The following is a 20,474-nucleotide window of genomic DNA, read 5'->3' on the forward strand; positions in this document are numbered from 1 at the left end:
GAAGCAGCAACGAAAATAACTAAAAAAGGTGTCGATGCACGTGGCGTTGGTTAGCATGCTCACTCAAGCCAGTGACTAAGGACTGCAGAAAACTAAAGACAAAACAAATTTAACACATCTATCCGATCATACAATGCAGATCATCCCGATGGACAGAACTCGATTAACAATAAATTAGATTGACCGCCAACTTATGAACATCTTAAGCAAAACAATTTCTTTATGCCAATATGCCCGTCCTGAGTTCTAGCCCCGAATGAATCGTTTGAGCCATACGTAGAACTAACTATCCTTTGCAGCACGGGTAATCATAAAGTCACTTTAACGGCTTTCATGTCCTTTTTCCTCATTTCGCATCGGATCGAACTGTAATTGGCCGTACAAATGAATCCTTCGTCCCACATGAACATTTTGCCTAGAACAGTGATCGTCAAATTTTACGACCGAAGGAGCCAAATTCTACAATAATGTTCATATAGTTTCACGCGAATAGTCAAATTTATAAACCAAGAACAACAATGTGTGAAAGTACTATGGAATATATGGAACTGTTAAGAGCCGCCATCTCGATATCAAATAGTTGCACTTTTGTCGATCGCTGGCCTAGGATATCACAAACGCTTGCATTTACGGAGAGATCGATCGAGCGATCAGTTCAACGGCTGTCAAAACGTTTCCCGCTCAAAAATGCTTCTCCAGATTAAGCATCGAACCAGTGGCGGGTTTAAGGGAATCGGAGCGGCGGTAAGAAAAGCTACTTCAAGGTCCTTGCGGCCACAGGGCCTCCATCGAATAATGGGCAAGATTTCTAGCCATATTGAAGACATTACGGGACGGTCAATTTGTACAGTTCGCCCCAGGACTCTCTCTCTCCTCTTGTTGGCCTGCTCACTATAGAGCAAGTCGATGTGACATGGCCCGGTCAACAATAATTCACCAGGATGCTCGATCCTGCCAGCCTTCGCCAACGTAAGGTTGCACGGTTCGCCGTACAGTTCAGCATGCTCGTGGTTCATCCTTCTCCTCCACGCTCCATGCTCGAGCACACTGCCAAAGATGGTCCGGAGGCTGCGTCGCTCAAACACGCCCAGAGCGTTTGCATCCTCTGCTCGGATGGTCCAGGACTCGTGTCCATAGAGGACCACCGGGCTAATCAATGTGCGATATATCTCACATTTCGTGCGGACTCGAATTCTTCTGGATCTCAGCAGTCGGTGAAGCACATAGTATGCACGATTCCCCTGCACAATGCGTCTCCTGGGATATCGCTGCTGATGTCATCCGTGAAGCCAAGAAATTGGAGAGACCGGTAGAGGATATTGCTACAGATGTCGTTGTCTAGCCCCGCGCTTCGAATGACACCTTCCCGGGGCGATGTTGAAGAGCAGACAGGAGAGTCCGTCGCGCTTGCCTCAGACCTCTGTGAGGTTCGAACGATTCCGACGTCAAGCCGTTATAGCCCCAGGACTATAACGATCTAATCCTCTCTAAACCTGTAACGCTTTTCACTGATTCTCCCACCCATTTTGCTGCCATTTTGTAAAAATGCTTCTACAGGTAGGATACCGAGGTAAGGAAAAAGGTCCTATCGCTGGCTGAAAGTCATGGCTTTCTTTGTTGATTATATTCTGTTCACAACTCGATCAGCCTTGAAATTGATCTTCAAGTTGAGTGTTTCAATGCCAATACTCTTCAATGTCGCTTGCTGCGCCTACTGCATGCTTGTGCGCGGCGTGTTTTACCACGTGTATTCGATAAGATTATTAAACATATAAACCCAATGTTGGGGTTAGGAAAGATACACTTCCGCTCCATATGTACCATGCTGCTTCTTTATACAGCACAATATTGCGCAATGTTTCGGCCTGCCGTTGTTTGCAATAAATCAACCCAATGTACAAAGTATCTACAGTGTTTATTTGAAGTATTAATTTTAATTTAGACGACGAAAAAAAAAAACTAAACAAATCCGGATCCACTTTGGCAATTTCTATCAAGTACGAGGGGGCCAAATTCTATATGGAGAGTTGTAAAGTGTAGCGGGTAGTAAGGAGAGAAGAGTACATTTTGAACTTACATACATACACACACACACGTTTTTATTCTTTTGTTTTACATTTAAAATTCAAGTTTTCTGTTCTGCAGTAAACGGGACAACATTCTGCGTTTTGCGCAATGTGAGAATGTCGATTTGTCAGCTTCCGCGACCGGGGGGAAGTGAGTGGTTTCTTGTTGTAAATGTAAATTGTACATGGTACTTATATCTGGTTTTACGGTAATGTATTCAGTTTGATATACGTTTAAGTTGTGTAAAATACTACTACAGATGCCCAACCTACAATCGCACCCAGAGCCCCGCTAACCCTCTCTAAATACGCCGGAGTAGGGAGACCGGGTTACAGTTATAGGCGCGGGGGAAAACAATCCATCCTCTTCCACTTCTTATTCTAGCAATGTTGTTGGCTGTGTCATATAATTTGCTTTTATTCTGGCCCTACCAGATAGAGAGTGTATTTTTATTGCTGCTAATTTAGCTGACAAAAGAAGGTTTGTATTACTAACCCCTCATGGTTCTGTTACAATCCACTGCACTGTAACTGTAAAGGGAAAGGGCCAGGACACACCAGGACACTACCAATTGTGGGCTTTTCTGATGTGCGTGTGTAGTGTTTGTGTAGTGACGTCGTTAAACGATTTAAGAACGCTTTCTCTCAAGATGGAGGGAAACAAAGCTTCTGCTTTTGAGACCAAACCCCTTTTCCCACTAAGCTCTACCCAGTTTAGAGAGAAAACCATTCACAAAACGTACACAGACACACACACACACTCATAAAACAAACGTGCCATCATGTTTAAAGCATCTATTCGCTTCTAATACTTCTATAATCGCTTACCTTTTAGCCGGCACAAGAAATGAAATACATTAGAACGGCTACTGCCGCTGCCACTGCTGCTTCTGCTTCTGTTTAGTTCATCGTTCCCTAATTACTTCTTCTTTTCATTTCCCTCCAATATTCTAAACACTACTTCGTTTGCTTCTCTATCTCCCCTCTGTGTTTCTGTGTGCGCGCAGTTCATCATTTTGGGGGGGTGGCGGCGGCGCTTATATAAATTGGGGTTTGTTTTAAAATTATCATATAAAGGGGTTTTCAACGCTACGGTTGGTGTACAAAGTAAAATCACGAACTCTCTCTCTCTCTCTTTCTCTCTTCCTACTTCTCCCGACCAACCGCCCATTTTAGAAGTCCGAATCATCATCGTCATCCATCGACGGTGAATCTTCCTCCTCAGAGTCGATGACCTTCTTCTTTGCTTTCTGTAACATAAAACGTATGGAAATGAAAAGCAAATTAGATATAAGTAAAGCATAATTGTTAAGATGTACACGCTTAACACACACTCACCTTTACCGGTTTGTCCGTTTCGCTACTGCTTCCCGCTGGCTTGCGGCCTCGCTTGGTACCCGCCGTCGTTTCCGTCGCCTTCGGGCCAAGGGCACGCTTTTTCACCGGGCCCGGCTTCTTCTTCACCGGCGACGAGTCGTCGTCGTCGTCGAGATCGATCACAGAGGCACCGGGCGCATCCTGCACCTCCACATCGCTGTCATCGGCGGCGCCCGGCTTGCGGCCACCCTCCGGATTGTTGTCGAACATTTCGTCATCGGAACGGTTGAAATCGTCATCCTCGCCATCGTCGCCCATGTCCATTGCGGAATAGTTCACCTTCTGCAAATGCCAATGTTGGGGGGGGAGGGGGGGGGGGGGTGAGGTTTTACATTTAACATTCCCGCGTCCGCAGTTTGTTCGCGTCAGGCGAAACGAAAGAAACCTACCTTGGCAGCAGCTGCACGGCGCCCCGTCTTCTCCCGTGTTGGGACGTTCACCGGCGAAGCGAAATCATCCCCGCTCAGGTCCGAGTTGAAGGCATCCTCCTCGTCGGACGATGTGGCCTTCTTCTTCTGCAATGTGTCGAAAAAGGGGAAAGAGAAAAAAAAGAAACCAGAATCAGCATTTGAATTTTTGTGGAGTCGATTCCGGAAAGTAGGTCCAGAAGAAGTTTCCGAAATTGGCTTCAGAATTGGAATCGACTCCGGAATCGGATTCGTCTCAGGAACTGATTCCGAAATCGGATTCGTCTCAGGAACTGGTTCCGGAATCAGATTCGTCTCAGGAACTGGTTCCGGAATCGAAGTCGACTCCAGAATCAGAATCGGATTCTGCTCAGGAACTGGTTCAGGAATCGAATACGGCTCTGGAATCAGAATCGGTTCAGGATCAAATTCAATTTCGGTATCTCCATGAGAATAGTCGTTTGGGTCCTATGCAGCTACAACGGTATCGATAGCCGCCAAGAACCCAAATTTATCCGTAAACGATCCATGCCTTTGGAGATACCGGGACTGATTTCTAAAATTTCTGATTTCAATTCTAAAACTAAATCTGATTTCGGAGCCAATTCTGATACCGATTCCGGAGCTGATTACGTTTTCTGGGCCAATTCCGATTCCGGAGCGCATTGCGAAATCGGAGTCGACTCAGGAACTTACTCCGGAATCGGAATAGATTTCAGAATCGGAATTGATTCCAGAGTCGAAGTCGTCTCTGGAATCGGAATCAGCTCCGGAATTGATTCCGAACCCAGTATCGGAACCAGATAGTTCCGATTCCAAACTTCCACCACTTATTTCAACCACCTTCCCAAAGCAACTTGTGTGCCTTTATTCGTGCATCAACTTACCCGTCCACGCTTGCCCTTCTCGGCCGGCGAACCCTTCTCCTTCTTCACCCTCGGCGCTCGCGGTGCTTTCGGCGCTTTCGGATCCTTCGGCTCCTTCTTGACGCGCGGTTTCGGCTTCGGCTTGTCGCCCGCCGTACCACCCTCCACCAGCGCATCGAACTCATCCATCTCGCCGCCACCCTCCTCCCCATTCTCGCCCGGTTCCTTCTTCTCCTTCTTCACCTTGCCGGCGACGGCCCGCTCCAGCCGCTTGATCATCTCCTCCGACATCCGGAACTGTACCGGCTCGGCATCGACGCTCGGCTTCGTGTCGTCGATGGCCGTCTTGCGCGAAACGGCCTTCGCACGACCACCGCCGGCGCTCGCCTTCATCATGCCCGCCTTCAGCTTCTTCTCCGTGCTGATCGCATCGAGCCGCTCCTTCTCCTCCACCTCGTCCAGCTTGCGCGACAGCGCATCGAGATCGTCCATCCACAGGCCCTGCACCGTCTTCGCTTCGAGCGACTTCAGCTCGGCCAGCTTCTGGTCCCGCTGCTTCAGTATCTCATTCTTGCGCTCCTCCGTCAGCATCCACATCGACATACCCAGCAGGTAGTTGAACTTCTTCACATCGGTCAGCCGCTGGAACGCTTTCTCCGGATCGACCGACGAGCTGCCGGCGCCCTTGCCCTTGCCGGCCGTCGATTTGCCCGGCTTCACGTCCTCCTGCTCTTCCTCCTCCTCGCCCTCGCCCTGCTGGTCCTCCTCCTCCTCGTCGTTGGTTTGCACCCGGCGCTTCCACTCCTGGATCGGGTCGGCCCGGTAGCCGCGCTTGATCAGCTCGTCGATCAGCGCCTTGCGCTTCTTGTTCTCCACCACCAGCGTGCCGTTGCACTTCTCCATGATGAAGCGCGCCTTGTCCGACAGGCTGTCCGCTTCCGCCTGCAGCATGCCGAGCAGGTACGCCCGCCGCTTGCCGTAAAAGTCGAGCCGCACCGTGTAGAACTCCATGAAGATTTCGTTCGCATGCGCGTACCGCTTCAGGTAGTTCTTGTCGTCGAACGCGTTCATCGACGCGGTCGAGATCGAGCTGGTCAGCTTGAACAGCCGGTGGAAGCCGCCCTCCTCCGCGTACAGCTTCTCGTACTCGCCGGGCAGGAAGGAGATGACGAACCGCACGGTCGTGTCCGTGTTGTACTCCTTGTAGTCGGCAATGACCGCCTTCGCCTTGTCCGACCCGTGCAGCAGCGGCTCCAGCACGTTCTCCTTGTACGTTTGCGTCCACGTGCCGATCGGCAGTTCGGAAATTTCAATTTTCTTGCCATCCAGCAGCCCCACAGTGCCCGCCGTGAGATACTTCTGATGTCCGACCGATTCGATCACACCACGGAAGTTCTTGTACCACGGCGTCAACATCTTCGGCTCGTCGCCGTTAAGCATGCGGCGAATGTTGGCAATCACGTCGCGCGGATTGTGGTTGGGGATTTTCGTAGCCCATCCGGTACCGATACCGTCCGCCCCGTTGATCAGCAGCATCGGAATGATCGGCAGATACCAAACCGGCTCGATGCGCTGATTATCCTCGTACTGGTACTCGAGCAGCGGATCGTCGAGCGGATGGAAGATGTGCCGCGTCAGCGCGGACAGCATCGTGAAGATGTACCTGGGGCTGGCGCTGTCCTTGCCACCCGTCAGCCGCGTACCGAACTGACCGCCCGGGTACAGCAGATTGATGTTGTTGCTGCCGACGTAGTTCTGCGCCAGGTTGATGATCGTCGAGCAGAGCGACATCTCGCCATGATGGTAGGCGGACTTTTCCGCCACCGAACCGGCCAGCTGGGCCACCTTCACCTCGCGCTTGTCGTCACGCTTGAAGCACGTGTACAGCACCTTGCGCTGGCCCGGCTTCAACCCGTCCAGCATGCACGGAATGGAGCGCACGTTGTCCGAGTTGGAGAACAGTACCAGCTCCAGGTTGACAAAGTCCTTGTAGCTGATCTCCTTGGTCGTCTTCGTGTACAGGTAGCGCTCCTGCAGCCCGACTGACTTCCGGTGCCGGCACTCCTCCATGTGCGCCGTCAGCCAGTCCTTGCGCTGCTCGATCGCCTTCTTCGAGAAGGCGAGCATGATCGCATCGTCGTCCCCGGTGTCCTCGTACCGGAACAGGATCCGGTGCCGCTCCATGTTCTGGAAGTACTCCTTCGCCTCCTTCGACGTGGACGTACCCAAACCCTTGTAGTACTTGATGTTGTACGTGTGCGAGTTGGCCGTTTCCGCCTTCCACTCCTCGAACTCGGGCAGCGAGAAGAACGACAGCTCCTCGCCATTCTTCTTCGTCGCCTTCACGATCGGCGTAATGAACTCCTCCAGGAACGGCAGCCGCAGCAGCTCCGGCCAGTTCGTGTGGATGAAGTTAATCAGCAGCCCCTTGATGTGCGACCCGTCCTGATCCTGATCGGTCATGATCATCACCTTGCCGTACCGGAGCGTCTTCAGGTCGTCCATCGTGAGGTACTTCTTCTTGTACTGCAGGCCGAGGATCTTGATCAGATTGTTAATTTCCGCATTCTCCAGGATCTGCTTGTGCGTTGCCTCGCGCACGTTCAGCAGCTTACCGCGCAGCGGAAACACGCCGTACGTGTCGCGCCCGACCACCCCCAGCCCGGACACGGCGAGCGTTTTGGCCGAGTCTCCCTCGGTGAGGATGAGCGTGCAGTTGAGCGAGTTGCGCGAGCCGGCATCGTTCGCGTCCTCCAGCTTCGGGATGCCCTTGATCTTCGACTTCTTCGAGCCGGACGTTTTGGCCAGGTCGGTTTGCGCCTTAAACTTGGCCCACTGCAGCACCGACTCGACGATGCCGCTCTTCGACACGGCCGTGATGAACTTCTCCGACAGTGCGCACTTCGAGCCGAAGCTCTTCGACTGCAGCGTCATGTTTTCCTTCGTCTGCGAGTCGAACGTCGGGTTCACGATCAGACAGTTGATGAACACCCACATGTGGTTCTTCACCTGGAACGGCTTGATCGTGACGCCGCCCTTGTTCTTCTTCTTCAGCACCTCGATCAGCTGCTTCACGATCATGTCGGACACGTAGTCGACGTGCCGGCCGCCCTTGGTCGTCGCGATCGAGTTCACGAACGAGACCTGCTGGAAGCCCCGCTCGGAGATGGCGACCGCCACCTCCCAGCGCTCGTTCACCGACTCGTAGCACATCTTCACCGGTGCGCCCACGTCGTCGGTCGTGTCGCGCAGGAACAGATCGATGTAGTCCTTGAAGTTCTTCACCGGCACGCGCGTCCCGTTCAGGTAGACGCTGACGCCGCGCGTCGACGCGGCCACATCGTACGCACGGCGCGACAGCAGCCCGACGATGTCGTCGTCCAGCTTCTCCATCTTGAACTTGCTCAGATCGGGCGAGAAGGTGATCTTGGTGTAGTCGTTGCCGAAAAAGTCCTCCTTGATCTTCGGCTCCGTCGTCTTGGACATGTTGTCGCCCCAGGTCTGCTTGAAGCACTTCTTGTACTGCTTCGACGCCGTCTCGACCGTAAACTTGGTGCTGAAGATGTTGCACAGCTTCGCACCGTACCCGTTGCGGCCGCCCGTCACCTTCTCCTCCTCGTCGTTGTAGTTAGACGACGTGAGCAGATGCCCGAAGATCATCGTCGGCACGTACATCTTTTCCTCCTTGTGCATCACCACCGGTATGCCGTGGCCGTCGTTCCACACCGAGATCGTGTTCGTTTCCTGGTTGATCTCCACCTTGATCGTGCTCATCTTCGGGTCGCGCTGCTTGTTGTCCGCCGCGTTCACCAGTATCTCGTCGAAGATCTTGTACAGCCCCGGGACGTACGTGATGTCACGCTGCACCATCTTGTTCGCCTCCTTGTCGAATATCCACATCGGTTCCTTTACCATCTCGACCGACCCGATGTATGTGTCCGGTCGGAGCAGGATGTGCTCCAGCTGGGATTTCTTCTGGTAAATCTTTTCGATCGATTTACCGCCAATCTTCGGGCTCGCTGTGGCGGCCGCGGCGGCAGCTCCCGAGCCATTTTGCTGGTTGGCAAACATTGCCTAAAATTGATAAAAAAGAGAATTGTTTTAAAATTGTCCATCATAAAAAGTAAGCGTTTACGAATACATATCCATGTGTAATTTCTAATTACATATTAAGGTTTTTCTCCAAAATGTCGTTATTTTTGCTTTCATTTTCATTTTACGCAATTTAGGAGATAAAAATGATTTTTCCTGTGCTTTTTAGCGTCGATTGATCTTTCTGTCTGTCTCTACAAAGCCAAACACAAACCGTCCAAGTAGCCAGCAGCCCCCGCCGCTTCGAATCAATCCGTTGCAAAGTGTGTGTAGTTGTTTTTGCACCGCTACAGCGTGCTATCTCGCTTCCACTCGACCCAATCGGTGGGCGCGCTTGTGTGTGTGCGAGCAGGACGCAAGAGTAGCACAGCTCGCCGCCAGAGCGCGTTAAACACAAAAATGGCGGCTTCGGGCAAATTCCGCCGCAAAGCCAAACGACGAAGCGTACCCCGCGAGAACAATTGCTGGGCAATGATGGCTTTTGATTAGTTATTTTTCAAAAAATTGTCCTTTCGTGTAGATTTACAGACACATTTCTGGGAAGCGTGAAATAGCCTTGAGCTTCCAAAGACAGCAAAATTAAATCGAAAAAAGACAAGCTCCTACAAGTTGCAGCTAGGTTGTCACTACCGGAACACACACTACCGGTAATTTCGTGCGCTTCACCATAATAAACCTACGCCTGGTTTGGGGTTTAGGGGCGAGGAAATTTTCACTTACCCGGATGTCGGTCATTGCTGCGGCTTATTCTTCGCGTACCAGAGCAGCTTCTCTTTACGTTCCCAACCAAGATCGTTATTCTCAACGCAGTAGACTGCGGCAACGGCGGGTTTGTTGCTGTGGGGAAGCTGCTGCTGCTGCCGGATGTCCTCGACCAGAGCAGTATATTGGACCGAAAAACACACCAGTAATCACCCTCGCTGTTCGCTTGTTTTGTTGGCAAGCACTACCCGCACACACGGAACCACACACAAACACACAAACACGCGCGCGCACCTGAAAAAAAAACCCCGAAACACCAAGTTAGTTTGTGACGCTGAAAATGTTGACCTATAGCTAAAAACAGGCAAGCGAAAGCAAAAGAAAAAAAAACTCTTCTACCGTCAGCACACTTTAGTCTTTTTTCGCAAACACACACTCGCAGGGACTCTAGATTTGATCACGGCGTCACCCACAATACCGCACCACCCGGCCCGCGTATGTGTGCGTTCTTACCCGGCAGAGGAAACAACTAAGCAGGCAGGGAAAAATCACTTTTTTCCGGCGTTTTCTCCAGCTTCCCACAGCCGGACACTTGCGCTTGTGTTGCTTACCTGCGAGATCTGATGTGCGAATGAAACCAGCTTTTGGCAGACCCGAGGTGGACAAACACAACAGCTGCAGCTTTCGTTTGCGGTGACGCCGGCAGTGCGAAAGAGCGCGCGCTAATCGGAAAAAGCCGAGCTGTCAACCGAGATACGGTTGGGATGCGGCTTCACTTGTGCTCGGAAGTGTTCTATTCTCTAATCTGACGTGGTTTTGTTTCACTTTCAAATGATAGCCGAATGCTTACCTTTTGTTTTTTTTTCAGCTAAACTCCTCACTGCGACGCGATGTGTTCGAGTTTGCAACACTTTGCGGTTAGCGGATACGGCAAAGAGCGGTTTCCGAAATTGGCGTTGTTTGGAATGAAATTTAAATGTGCGAATGTCAAAACCGGTGACATACCCAAAGAGCAATTCCGTTTTGGTGAAATGTCAAACTAATCGAATTTTTCAAAAAAGGCCTTTTGAACGGCCTTTTTTATGCGGACAGTTGGAGTTTTGAAAATTCTTGGAAAGGATCGCAAAGCAACTCCACAGAGCAAAAGCGTGAGTAATTTCTCTTTAATTTGCTTTGGAATTCTTCTTCTTGATCAATTTAAGTCAAGAGTCGTTTAAGCTTAATCTGTTAAATCGCATCCGACCAGCGTTACCACCGCCCTAACATCATCTAATCATGGCCTATATAGCCTTCAAATCCGACCAAAACCCTATATGAATGGTCGCGTGGTCAGATACGTGGTCGTTTAGTGGTAGTTTAGTGAATTTGTGGCACTTAGGCATTCACAACTTTGCCAATGCCAAACACTTTTACCAATGGGACCACTGCATGTGTACTTGAGGCACTACGAATTAATTGATTTAATGATGTCTGGGGGCCGGCCTGGTGGTACAGTCGTCAACTCGTACGACGTAACAACATGCTCGTCATGGGCTCAAGTCCCGAATAGACCGTGCCCCCATACGTAGGACTGACTTTCCTGCTATGGTAACAATAAGTTACTGAAAGCCAAGCTCACTTCACTAGTAGGTACAGGCAGGCCTTGACCGACAGCGGTTGTTGTGCCAAAGAAGCAGAAGAAGAACGATGTCTGGATGTCCATTTGCACTAGAGGTATGTTGTTTTATTTGATATTTGCTTTTTTATTGCCTTGGAACAATATTGAGTAATAAAGTGCAGGGCTAGAGATGCCCTAACGATAAGTTGTTTATACTAATCTTACTTCAGTGCTCAAGAAACAGCTTTATTGAAAATATTCCTGTGTTTGGCGTACGGTTCTTGAGACATCATAGCATTATAACCGCATTTTTACCTAAACATCGTTAACGGTTTTTTTAAAACGCCTGACAGCTCGAACGCATCTACTGTGGTAATTGCTGCTCGAAACCCGAGCTGCAAGACGCGCTTGTCAAAACAAAAGCCATCAAACAGAAAAGAGGTGAAATTTTATTTTCGTTTTCTGTTTTACCCTCAAAAAAGCGAAGGCAAAAGGACAGGGCAGGAATACAGGCAGCAAAACGCGACACCCGCCTCGTAAGCAACCTGTACGGTGGCACGTTGTGATTGCATTCCGCACCCTCGATTCCAAAGCAGCAGCAGCAGCAGCATCAGCACTACCCAAACAATTTCGGGTCGAACCGTGCAACCAGCAGCAGCAGCAGCAGCACCCCTCATATTCATCATCGTCATCATTAGCAACGCGCAAAACCCGTCCGCAAAGGGTGGACGGACGAAGGGACAGACGAACTCAAGAGGGTAAAAGCGCATTCGTGTTTTGGGTGAACGCTGCACCATCGTTTTTGGGACTGCCAGAACTGGGGACGATCGTGTTAATCTACCGCACGGTACAGCTGATAGGCACACCAGCACACCATTAGGTTGGAGTCATCCCGCTTTTCACCAAACGCTGACAAAGAGATGGATCGAAATATGGTGTAAGTAGATATATGCTGCTGTGCGCCAAGTGGCCAAGTGGGTTTCGCGCGTTAGTGTGACAGAGCAAGCGTGTCCGCACCCGAGCGAGACGCACGTAGTGTGGTGTAGGCCTAAGGCCTAAGAAATCAGGTTCACGCGAAGAAAACTCCAGGAATGTACTTCCGCATACGTTGCTTCGAGCGAAACAATCATCGCCCGCGCTGTGATGGAGCATCATGCTTTCCTTCCCTTTTCGCACCAAAGCCCTGGTGCTTCTTCCCGTTTTTTGTTTGGCCGAGGACGAGAGTGCCTTTCATCGTATGTAGGTGGAAATTCCCGCGCGTGTGTGCGTGTGTGTGTGGATGTGTGCACCGTGCTGGTGTATATGACCTTGTGTCCGTAATGTTGTGTACGTTCGAGGGGCGCCCATTTGTGTGTATTTTTCTTTCATCGTCCGTTTTGTCGATTTGTTTACGATTGACAATTAACACAGGGCAGCACAACTTTGGCCAGACATGGGCGCGCGCATTCTTATCCGTAGCGTTGTTGTTGTGCCACACAGATTCGCTGATCACAATTTGTCCCCTTCCATTGCAGACGGCAGGGAGGCATGTCGATGTCACCGGGCGTGATGCGAAGACCGGGCGGCATGGGCGGCCGGGATATGCATCCACAGAATCACGCCCCGTCCTACCAACCACAGCAAAACCTGGTATCGGCCACGGCCGGTGCCATGCTGAACAATGGGGGCAGCAGTAATGGGCCACCGCCGCCGTCGTCGGTGGCGCCTCCTTCGGCGATGCATCCGGTAATGCATCCGATGCAGCAGAACCAGCAGCAGCAGCAGCAGCACTCACAGCAAGTGCACCAGCAGCAGCAGCAGCCACAGCAGCCGCCGCAGCAAACCGCACAGATTCAACATTCGCAGCATGACGAGCTCATTCGATACATAAACGAAGCATGGAATAGTGTAAGTGCCATTTATTCACTCAAGCTTCAGCAAATGAGGCCAACGGCAGGTATGTTGTTAGCGACCCTGTGCTTACCCCGACTCGGAACACTTTCACTTTCGCGCGGTAAATTTGAAACAACAAAGTGCACCCCCCCCCCCCCCCCTGCTTTGCGAGTCGTTCCGTGGGTAGCTATGGATTGCTAAGCAACGCCATCTTGGACCTTTTTTTTCTTCTTTATTAACCATTTAACCATTTGGCCATCTTTAAACTCACCTGTTTCTGGTTGCTCTACCCCTTTGCCCCTTTGCAGATAACTACCGACAAGAGCCAAAAGGCGCCAGTATTCTACAAGAGTGGCACGGAGCCGCGATTGTCCGGATTCACACCATTCGATCTGGAGCGCTGGTGGGGCCAGCGGATGGTACATCACATCAACATTGGCTCACACGGACACCAGTGAGTGGTGCACGCAAGTGTACGAACAGGGGAATGGGGAGGAGGGTGGGATGGGAGGGTTGGGACAAGCGTTGTGGAATTAGTGAAAGGGAAGAGGGGGAGGGATGAGAGGGGGGGAAGCAGGGAGGAATGGAATCAAGCCAGCCAGCCAGCTAAGATTGCCCTTTGGCACACTGTTCATGGACGTGTTCTTCGTCATCCGCCGAACTGAATGCTTCCAGTTTTCCTGCTGTAAAGTGACAAGGGTTATCATTTTCAGGTTTCTCTTTTATCCAGCATCAGTGTACTGTAGCTGGTGCGTGTAATGTGTGTAAAGAATAAGTTAGAATGATGTTTTTAACGTTTTTGAAGTCATTTCCTTTCAATTTGCTTTTTTTTTTTTGGGAGCAAGACCGTCAGGCCCTTTGTGCCGTGTCCGTCTGCTTCGGATTAACAAACCAAACCAACAGCGGCGGGGTGGGTTTCGAATCTATCGATCGATTCCCATTCCTAATTCCTAAACTGATTGTGATTTTCGTGGTGAATATGGCACAAAAGTGTGCAAACGCAATACAAGGGCAGAGAGTTGAAGGGCCCCCGTGCAAGACGTGACGGCACGAAATTATTTTAAACAAAAATACAATTTCAATTTTATAGCAACTGTTTAATGTATGTCAGAAAATTTCGGTTAGGCAGATACGATGAAAAGCAGGGACATGGATAGGGAGAAGAGTGAACTGTCGAAGTGCGGCTTAAAATCGGGGAAGGATATTGTAATCAGAAGCAGAAGAAGAAGAAGAAGAAGAAGGATGCGCTTAACAGACAGGATCGGAATGTATTTGAAACAAAATTGCAATATAGTGCAAAAGAGAGAAGTGAAGTGGGGATAGAGAGAGAGAAGTTGATTCAAAATGAAGCGGAGCGAGAGAAGCTAAGACGAGAGGGAAAAAGCTGAGTAAAAAAAAGAGTGGAAAACAACACAACAACGCGCTGAAACATAAACCAACAGCCCCGGTGGAGGAGTTTGTAGGCAATTGCACATTATTTCTTCTATTCCTCTTTCTTTTTTTCCCCCTCATTCATTCGAATATACACACAGTACTCAAGGCGCGCAAGGTGGCAATAGAAAAAGCATTGGTCGCGGGCACGGTGGTGGTGTTGTAGTAGCAGTAGTACGTGTAGTACCCGAAGAACAAACACAACCCACTGCGCGACGATGCTGCTCTTTTTCCGTTTTACTACTACTGCTGTTTTACTCCTGCAGAGGACGATCTACAGGACGAAAGATAGAAAAGAAAGAAAGATAAAACAAATGGAACAGTTCCACAGTTGCAACCAGGAAATGATAACAAACACAAAACAACCATGTAAAATTCCTTCGTAATTTAAGCGTGGGGACACAGCGAAAACAAAGCTTCAAACGGGATTGGCAGTGTAATAAACTATCATTTGAAGAAAGGTGAATCTAGCTGTTTGTATGGTTTTTGTTATTGCACGGAAACATTTTATTGTTTGATGATTTAAAAAAAACACTATATTTTCCGCACATTTTAAAATATATTTCAGCAATTTAAAAATAACGGTCAAAATTGTCTGCTACACCCTGTGCTTTAAACAACGACGTGTCGCTTAACCACTTTTGCCCGCAGGCCAAATGTCGCGGTTTTCGTGAGCTCGTCAACGCTCCAAATCGGTGCGATTTTTCCTCTCTGGCGATGCTTTTCGAAAGTAACCAGCCAGATAAATTGAGCTAAAATTATCCCTATCTTACCGCAAAATCATCGGTAATTTAATAGTAATTCTATGGCAAATTAGCAGTCGTTAATTAAGCTTTTCGAGCAGTTTTGATTGATCCTTTTCTCTATGCTTCCTCTATGTTATTGTGATTTTTTTTCTCGGCCAAATTGTTAATAAATAACACAAAATGCGTTAAATTATAGTTTTATGTTTTTATTTCATCGTTTTCCTCAAGTTATACAAATGATTACAGCTTTTTTTTTCAGCAATCTCGACTTGAATAGCCGCTTCGCCCGGAGAAGGATTTTAAATTAGCAAGAATAACATCTCGCCACGTTTTGAACATCTCGTTGACGTCTTTTTCCGCTAAAAGTACGTTAAAATAATACACTTTATGTTCTTATTAACAACTTTTCACCGACAACAAACGACAACGTACCGCTAAATTGCTCTTCAATTACTGTTGTGCCAGACAAAAACAACTGCTCGAATGAGTAAATTAGCAGAAGGCTGTCTGGCTGGGTAGTTGTGACGGTTTTTGACGTTTCGAGCGAGGGCTGGCCGCCAAAATGCTCGGCGGGTGAAGAAATTTCGAATGACAATTGGCCAGAGAAGAAAGAAAATACACTCCAACAAAAAACAACAAAAAAAATCAAAGGGATTTCATTTGTTGTGCGTGACGAAAATCGACCAGCCACGGAGGGACTGCAGGCGTACCGAACAGCAAATACGAATTAATTTCCCAACCATACCCGCGGGTGGGGGTTGTCGTGTGCGTGTGTGACCGAGTTTTGTGTTCAGTTTTCCCAGACGGTCGGGTTTCGGTGCATTCGCTTTCCCCCAGCTGCAGCTCGGCTGTGTTGTGTTTTTGGTTGGCTGTAGCAGTGGTGGTGGGGCGGATTGATATTTTCCCTCTTCCCCCCTTGTTAGTAGAGCAGTTTGGAAACTATTTTGGGTCGCCGTGTGTGTGTGTGTGACAATTAGGTCCGCATTTTATTGGAACGCCACACTGGAACACCTGGCGGGAATGTACTGTGGTCAGGGTACAGTGGTGAAGTGATTCCTGGTTTCTGCTGCTGCCTGGAAACGGATTGCTGAGTGGCATTGCTGCACACTCCTTATAAGTGCATTGAAAGTATGCCTGGCTCGATGCTGAACTAGAAGACCCAAGTCCATCCGGCCTCCAAGCGGGTCCGTGCGCGAGAGTTGTGCCCGAAAGAAAAGAAGCAAACAGAAAGAAACGGCCCCCCTGTGCGGTCCACCGAAACCCGCATACATCCCAACAATGAGCAAGCATATGTACTCCACGGCAAACCTGTCGGACGTCGAGCTTAAGGATCAAGGCAATCGGCTCTTCTCCGCCCGGAAGTACGACGATGCCGTCAATCTGTACACGAAAGCAATCGTAAGTATCATCATCATCATTGATTCGCTCCCATAATTCGCCCTGATCGCGTGATGCAACTCGGCACACGATTCTTTTTTGTTCTTATCTGCAGTGTGGGAAAATAGGCTGGGGCTAGGCTTGGGGACAAACCTCCGAACAATTAGGCTGTATTTCAGGCCCGCCGTCCTACTTGGCTGGGGCTCTACTCCTCGATGCACCGTTCGATGCCTGTATGCACTCGGATGTCAATAATCTGTCCATTCATTGCCTCGTTCTGCTGCTGCTTCCACCGTATGCTCATAACGTTCCTGATAAAAAGGGGGAAGGCATAATTTGTGCATGTTTTAGTCACGAAAAGCCCCCTCCAGTCAAATGAGCTTTTTGACATGAATATGTCCTTTTCTAATGGGTTTGTTCGGGCTCCAGCACGGCTCGTAATGGCGTAGCGAACAAAAAGAAGAAAAAAAAACCTCCCCAAAGTGGTGGGCTCTTAACCCATTTCAAGGTTATCGTTTTATCGATAAGGGGGGATTGCGTTTTTGTTTCTACTACCCCCACCAATCAGCTAGACAAATGGGTGGAGAGTGTTTTGTTGGGGAAGGTTTGTTGCTGTATCCTCGCACAACCTTTACGCATAGCTTTAGGGTTTGCTTTTAGAGGGAAACTTCCACTGTTGAGCTATGCTCGTGCCCGGAGCGGATTGTGTCGCTAGACGAAAGTTCGAATTAATTAACACTCTCGACGAATCAATCAATTGTGAGCTTGGTTCGGGTGAGGTAGTAGAATAAAGTAGAATAAGCAAAAGTAAATGCTCTGCATGGATGGATGGAACGGAACGTCACGATTGCGTGTGATATTTTCACTCGATAAACGGCAACGTGTAACAAAACACTAAAGAAAAACATACAATCGATGTTTTATGTTCAATCCAAGTATATCGGTCCTTCCTATAAGGTCATTAGCATTAAAATTAGCCTTGTGTTGTACGATTGAACGAATTGATTGGTGCTAATGGACCGTTAATCACAACTTGCCGTTACCATTCAACCTTATCGTTTTGCATTCAAATGGATCGATTTTATAGAAGTAAAGCTCTGTTGTCGTTTGGCTTTTATTTTTTCTGTTTGCCTTTTCATGAAATCTCTAATTCCTTGCAGCATTTTGCTTTCCTTTGCGCCCATGATCAGCTTATTGTCGCGCGAATGTCGTCACGCGCGAACCATCCCTTTGACGTATGCTCGTTGCTACGATTTATGAATGAAACATTCACGGCATGCTTCGGGAGCAACGGGTGCATAAGCTTATTGGTACCTTCCGACGTACAGCAAGGGCTTGTTCGCGGGCTGTCGTCTAATTGGATTAAAATCGCTACAGTTAGGAGCCACCTCAGCTACCGACCAGCGCTCGACTTAGACCACCTTTAAGGTGGTTAAAATTATAACTTTAGCTTTGATTGCGTTGCAGTATTGAATAGGTTAACGTATGTGTTGCACAATTGTCTACCTTCTTGCAATTTTAAACGTTTTTCTTTGAGTGCTATATTCTTCCCATTCGTTGTGTCCTGTTGCAATGATGGAACGAGCAAAACAAGTTAACACACGTTTTGTGTGGCTATATTCAAGTTGCAAACACGTCTAGCCACAGGGAGTAAGGATGTCATTGTACGGTGCCTACGTGGGCAGCGTTTTTGACCTACGCCAATGTGACCAACGCGTGTTCCGGTACGTTCGATACGCATAGCTGCACGTGACGCAAGCAAAGGGCGCACGTGCGCCGGTATGCTTCGGGGTTTCGGTATCATGTTTCACCACAGCGTGTTAAACGTTCGATTTGTATGTAGTAGTGTGTAGTTGGTTTTAGTACAAAAGTCCAAAAATCCCAAAAATCCAAAAAAGAATCAAACCGGTCCCTAATATAGCTGTTTCTTCTCTAAATGTTCTTCGCAGATCAAAAACTCCACAAATGCCACCTACTTTACGAACCGCGCCCTCTGCCACATCAAAATGAAGCGCTGGGAGACGGCCTGCGTCGACTGCCGGCGGGCGCTCGATATGGACCCGAACCTCGTCAAAGGGCACTTCTTTCTCGGCCTCAGCCTGATGGAGCTGGAATCGTTCGACGAAGCGATCAAGCACCTGCAGCGCGCCCACGATCTGGCCAAGGAGCAGAAGCTCAACTTCGGGGACGATATTGCGTCCCAGCTGCGGCTGGCGCGGAAGAAGCGCTGGAACATACAGGAGGAGAAGCGCATCTGTCAGGAGATTGAGCTGCAATCGTATCTAAATAGGTAGCTGAACTGTGGAAGGGAGGGAGGTTTTTGAAGGCAGGAATTAAAGGTTTTCATCCTTCCTTTTTTTACGGTTACGGGTAGACTTATCACGGAAGATATGGAAAACCGTATGGCCAAGCTGAAGGTGGACGACACGATCAACGAGGAAACGCTCAAGGAAAAGGCGATGGAGATAGAGCGAGAGGGCGTAAGTGTTTTGCCTTTTGCTTAAAGGTTCGAAAGAAAAAACGCTTTTCTAACCCAATTATTGATTTCGATTGCAGGAAAATCATATGACTGAATTAAACAATCTGTTTGCAAAGGTGGACGATAGGCGACGGGTAAGCATGAGGCAGGTTTTTAATTCGCCGCCTTTTATTTATTCGCATCCTCCCTTTCATCCACCCTAGAAACGAGAGGTACCTGACTACCTGTGCGGCAAGATCAGCTTCGAGCTGCTGGTAGATCCCGTCATCACACCGTCCGGCATGACGTACGAGCGGAAGGACATCGAGGAGCATCTGCAGCGGGTTGGCCACTTCGATCCGGTGACGCGCGTCAAACTGACGCAGGACCAGCTGATATCGAACTACTCGATGAAGGAGGTGGTGGACGCGTTCCTGCAGGAGAACGAATGGGCGCTCGATTATTAGGCGACGACGGCGACGGAAACGAAGGAATTGCAGCGCGATTATCCCCCGAGGTGTGTGTGTAGCAGTAGCTAGGAGAGGATTACGGTTTGGAGTGCGTTTGAGACGATAGGGGTAGAGAAAAGGGACAGTATGTATGTACATGGTAGCACCAAATTAAGCAACAGTGTGTTTTTACAACCTTGATTGAATGCAAAAATTAAGAAAAAAATAATTAGAAGTTTAAAGAAAAAAAAGGAAATTTGTTATAAAAAAGAATTTCTATGATGATCGTTATAATTAGGATGAAAAACACAGAAACAAAAAAAACGCTCCGCAGAACTTCCCATCATAGGTTTCCCCTCCCCTCTGTAGTTAACGGCCAGGAAGTAGCGCCTCAACAACAATTCGATGTGATTTAAGTTAGTGACCCGTAAAGTGTATGGCTAGATATGTAAAGGGAACAGCTCGTCAGCACCGCCAGCCAGTTGGCAGCATTGTTTGTGGAGCGCATCATCTTCCGTGTTCCGCGAGCCTTAGCTGTGTGTGTGTTTTGCACGAAAAAAAAAACAATTCTTACAGCAATACTATATCATCCATTTTGTTTTGTTCTTCTACGTAGTTTTACGGTTGTTTTGAAGTGTTACGCTCTATTCCAATAGGTAAACGCAATTGTAAAATTACCCTCTGCTCCCATTGCTGGGTTTTGGAGCCGTGGAGTGAGCGAAACGAAGCTTAACTTAACATATCCCATCCTCCAGTCGTGCGTTCTCCTACTCCTTCTTACATGTGAAATCGTGCTCAGAAACGTTTGTTGAGTGATTGTTAATGGTGTATTTGAATTAAGTTACAATAAATTTACCATACCCACCAGGTCGTGTGCAGTTAATCAGTGTTCTCACCGTGTGCAAACTAGTTTCGTTGGGTTTCGTGAATCTTTCGTTGAGATGAATGAATATGAATCTTCCGTGAAGGGTGATTCGAATCTCAAATCGACTCTTCACAGATTTTTCAATCTCTAAAGATTCATAAAGATTCAT

At 48.7% G+C, this 20,474-nt stretch overlaps 3 protein-coding genes across 6 annotated transcripts; 2 read left to right on the forward strand and 1 right to left on the reverse strand.

Moving 5' to 3' along the window:
* Positions 1-1,896: 1,896 nt before the first annotated feature.
* LOC1279885 (DNA topoisomerase 2) lies at positions 1,897-10,488 on the reverse strand. Of its 4 annotated transcripts, none has more exons than XM_061662996.1 (6): positions 10,361-10,488; positions 9,529-9,804; positions 4,738-8,790; positions 3,833-3,958; positions 3,405-3,725; positions 1,897-3,316 (listed from the first exon to the last, which is right to left on the reverse strand). In XM_061662996.1, the coding sequence occupies exons 2-6, from the start codon at positions 9,541-9,543 to the stop codon at positions 3,239-3,241; spliced, it is 4,593 nt and encodes a 1,530-aa protein (XP_061518980.1). In that variant the 5' UTR covers positions 9,544-9,804; positions 10,361-10,488; the 3' UTR covers positions 1,897-3,238. The 4 variants fall into 4 exon arrangements, with proteins under 4 accessions (XP_061518980.1, XP_061518978.1, XP_061518979.1 ...); XM_061662994.1 differs by having other exon boundaries at positions 10,122-10,488; XM_061662995.1 differs by lacking the exon at positions 10,361-10,488 and adding an exon at positions 10,024-10,267.
* A 1,026-nt stretch (positions 10,489-11,514) lies between these two features.
* LOC133394105 (MAPK regulated corepressor interacting protein 2) lies at positions 11,515-14,876 on the forward strand. Its single transcript, XM_061662998.1, has 3 exons — positions 11,515-12,044; positions 12,622-12,994; positions 13,288-14,876. Exons 1-3 carry the CDS (start codon positions 12,028-12,030, stop codon positions 13,435-13,437), a joined length of 540 nt encoding a protein of 179 aa, XP_061518982.1. The 5' UTR covers positions 11,515-12,027; the 3' UTR covers positions 13,438-14,876.
* An 872-nt stretch (positions 14,877-15,748) lies between these two features.
* On the forward strand, positions 15,749-20,307 carry LOC1279886 (E3 ubiquitin-protein ligase CHIP). Its single transcript, XM_319666.5, has 5 exons — positions 15,749-16,554; positions 18,483-18,823; positions 18,908-19,013; positions 19,090-19,146; positions 19,216-20,307. The coding sequence occupies exons 1-5, from the start codon at positions 16,435-16,437 to the stop codon at positions 19,456-19,458; spliced, it is 867 nt and encodes a 288-aa protein (XP_319666.2). The 5' UTR covers positions 15,749-16,434; the 3' UTR covers positions 19,459-20,307.
* Positions 20,308-20,474: the final 167 nt, after the last annotated feature.

The sequence above is a fragment of the Anopheles gambiae genome, chromosome 3 (assembly GCF_943734735.2).
Source record: "Anopheles gambiae chromosome 3, idAnoGambNW_F1_1, whole genome shotgun sequence".
Lineage (NCBI taxonomy): Eukaryota > Metazoa > Arthropoda > Insecta > Diptera > Culicidae > Anopheles > Anopheles gambiae.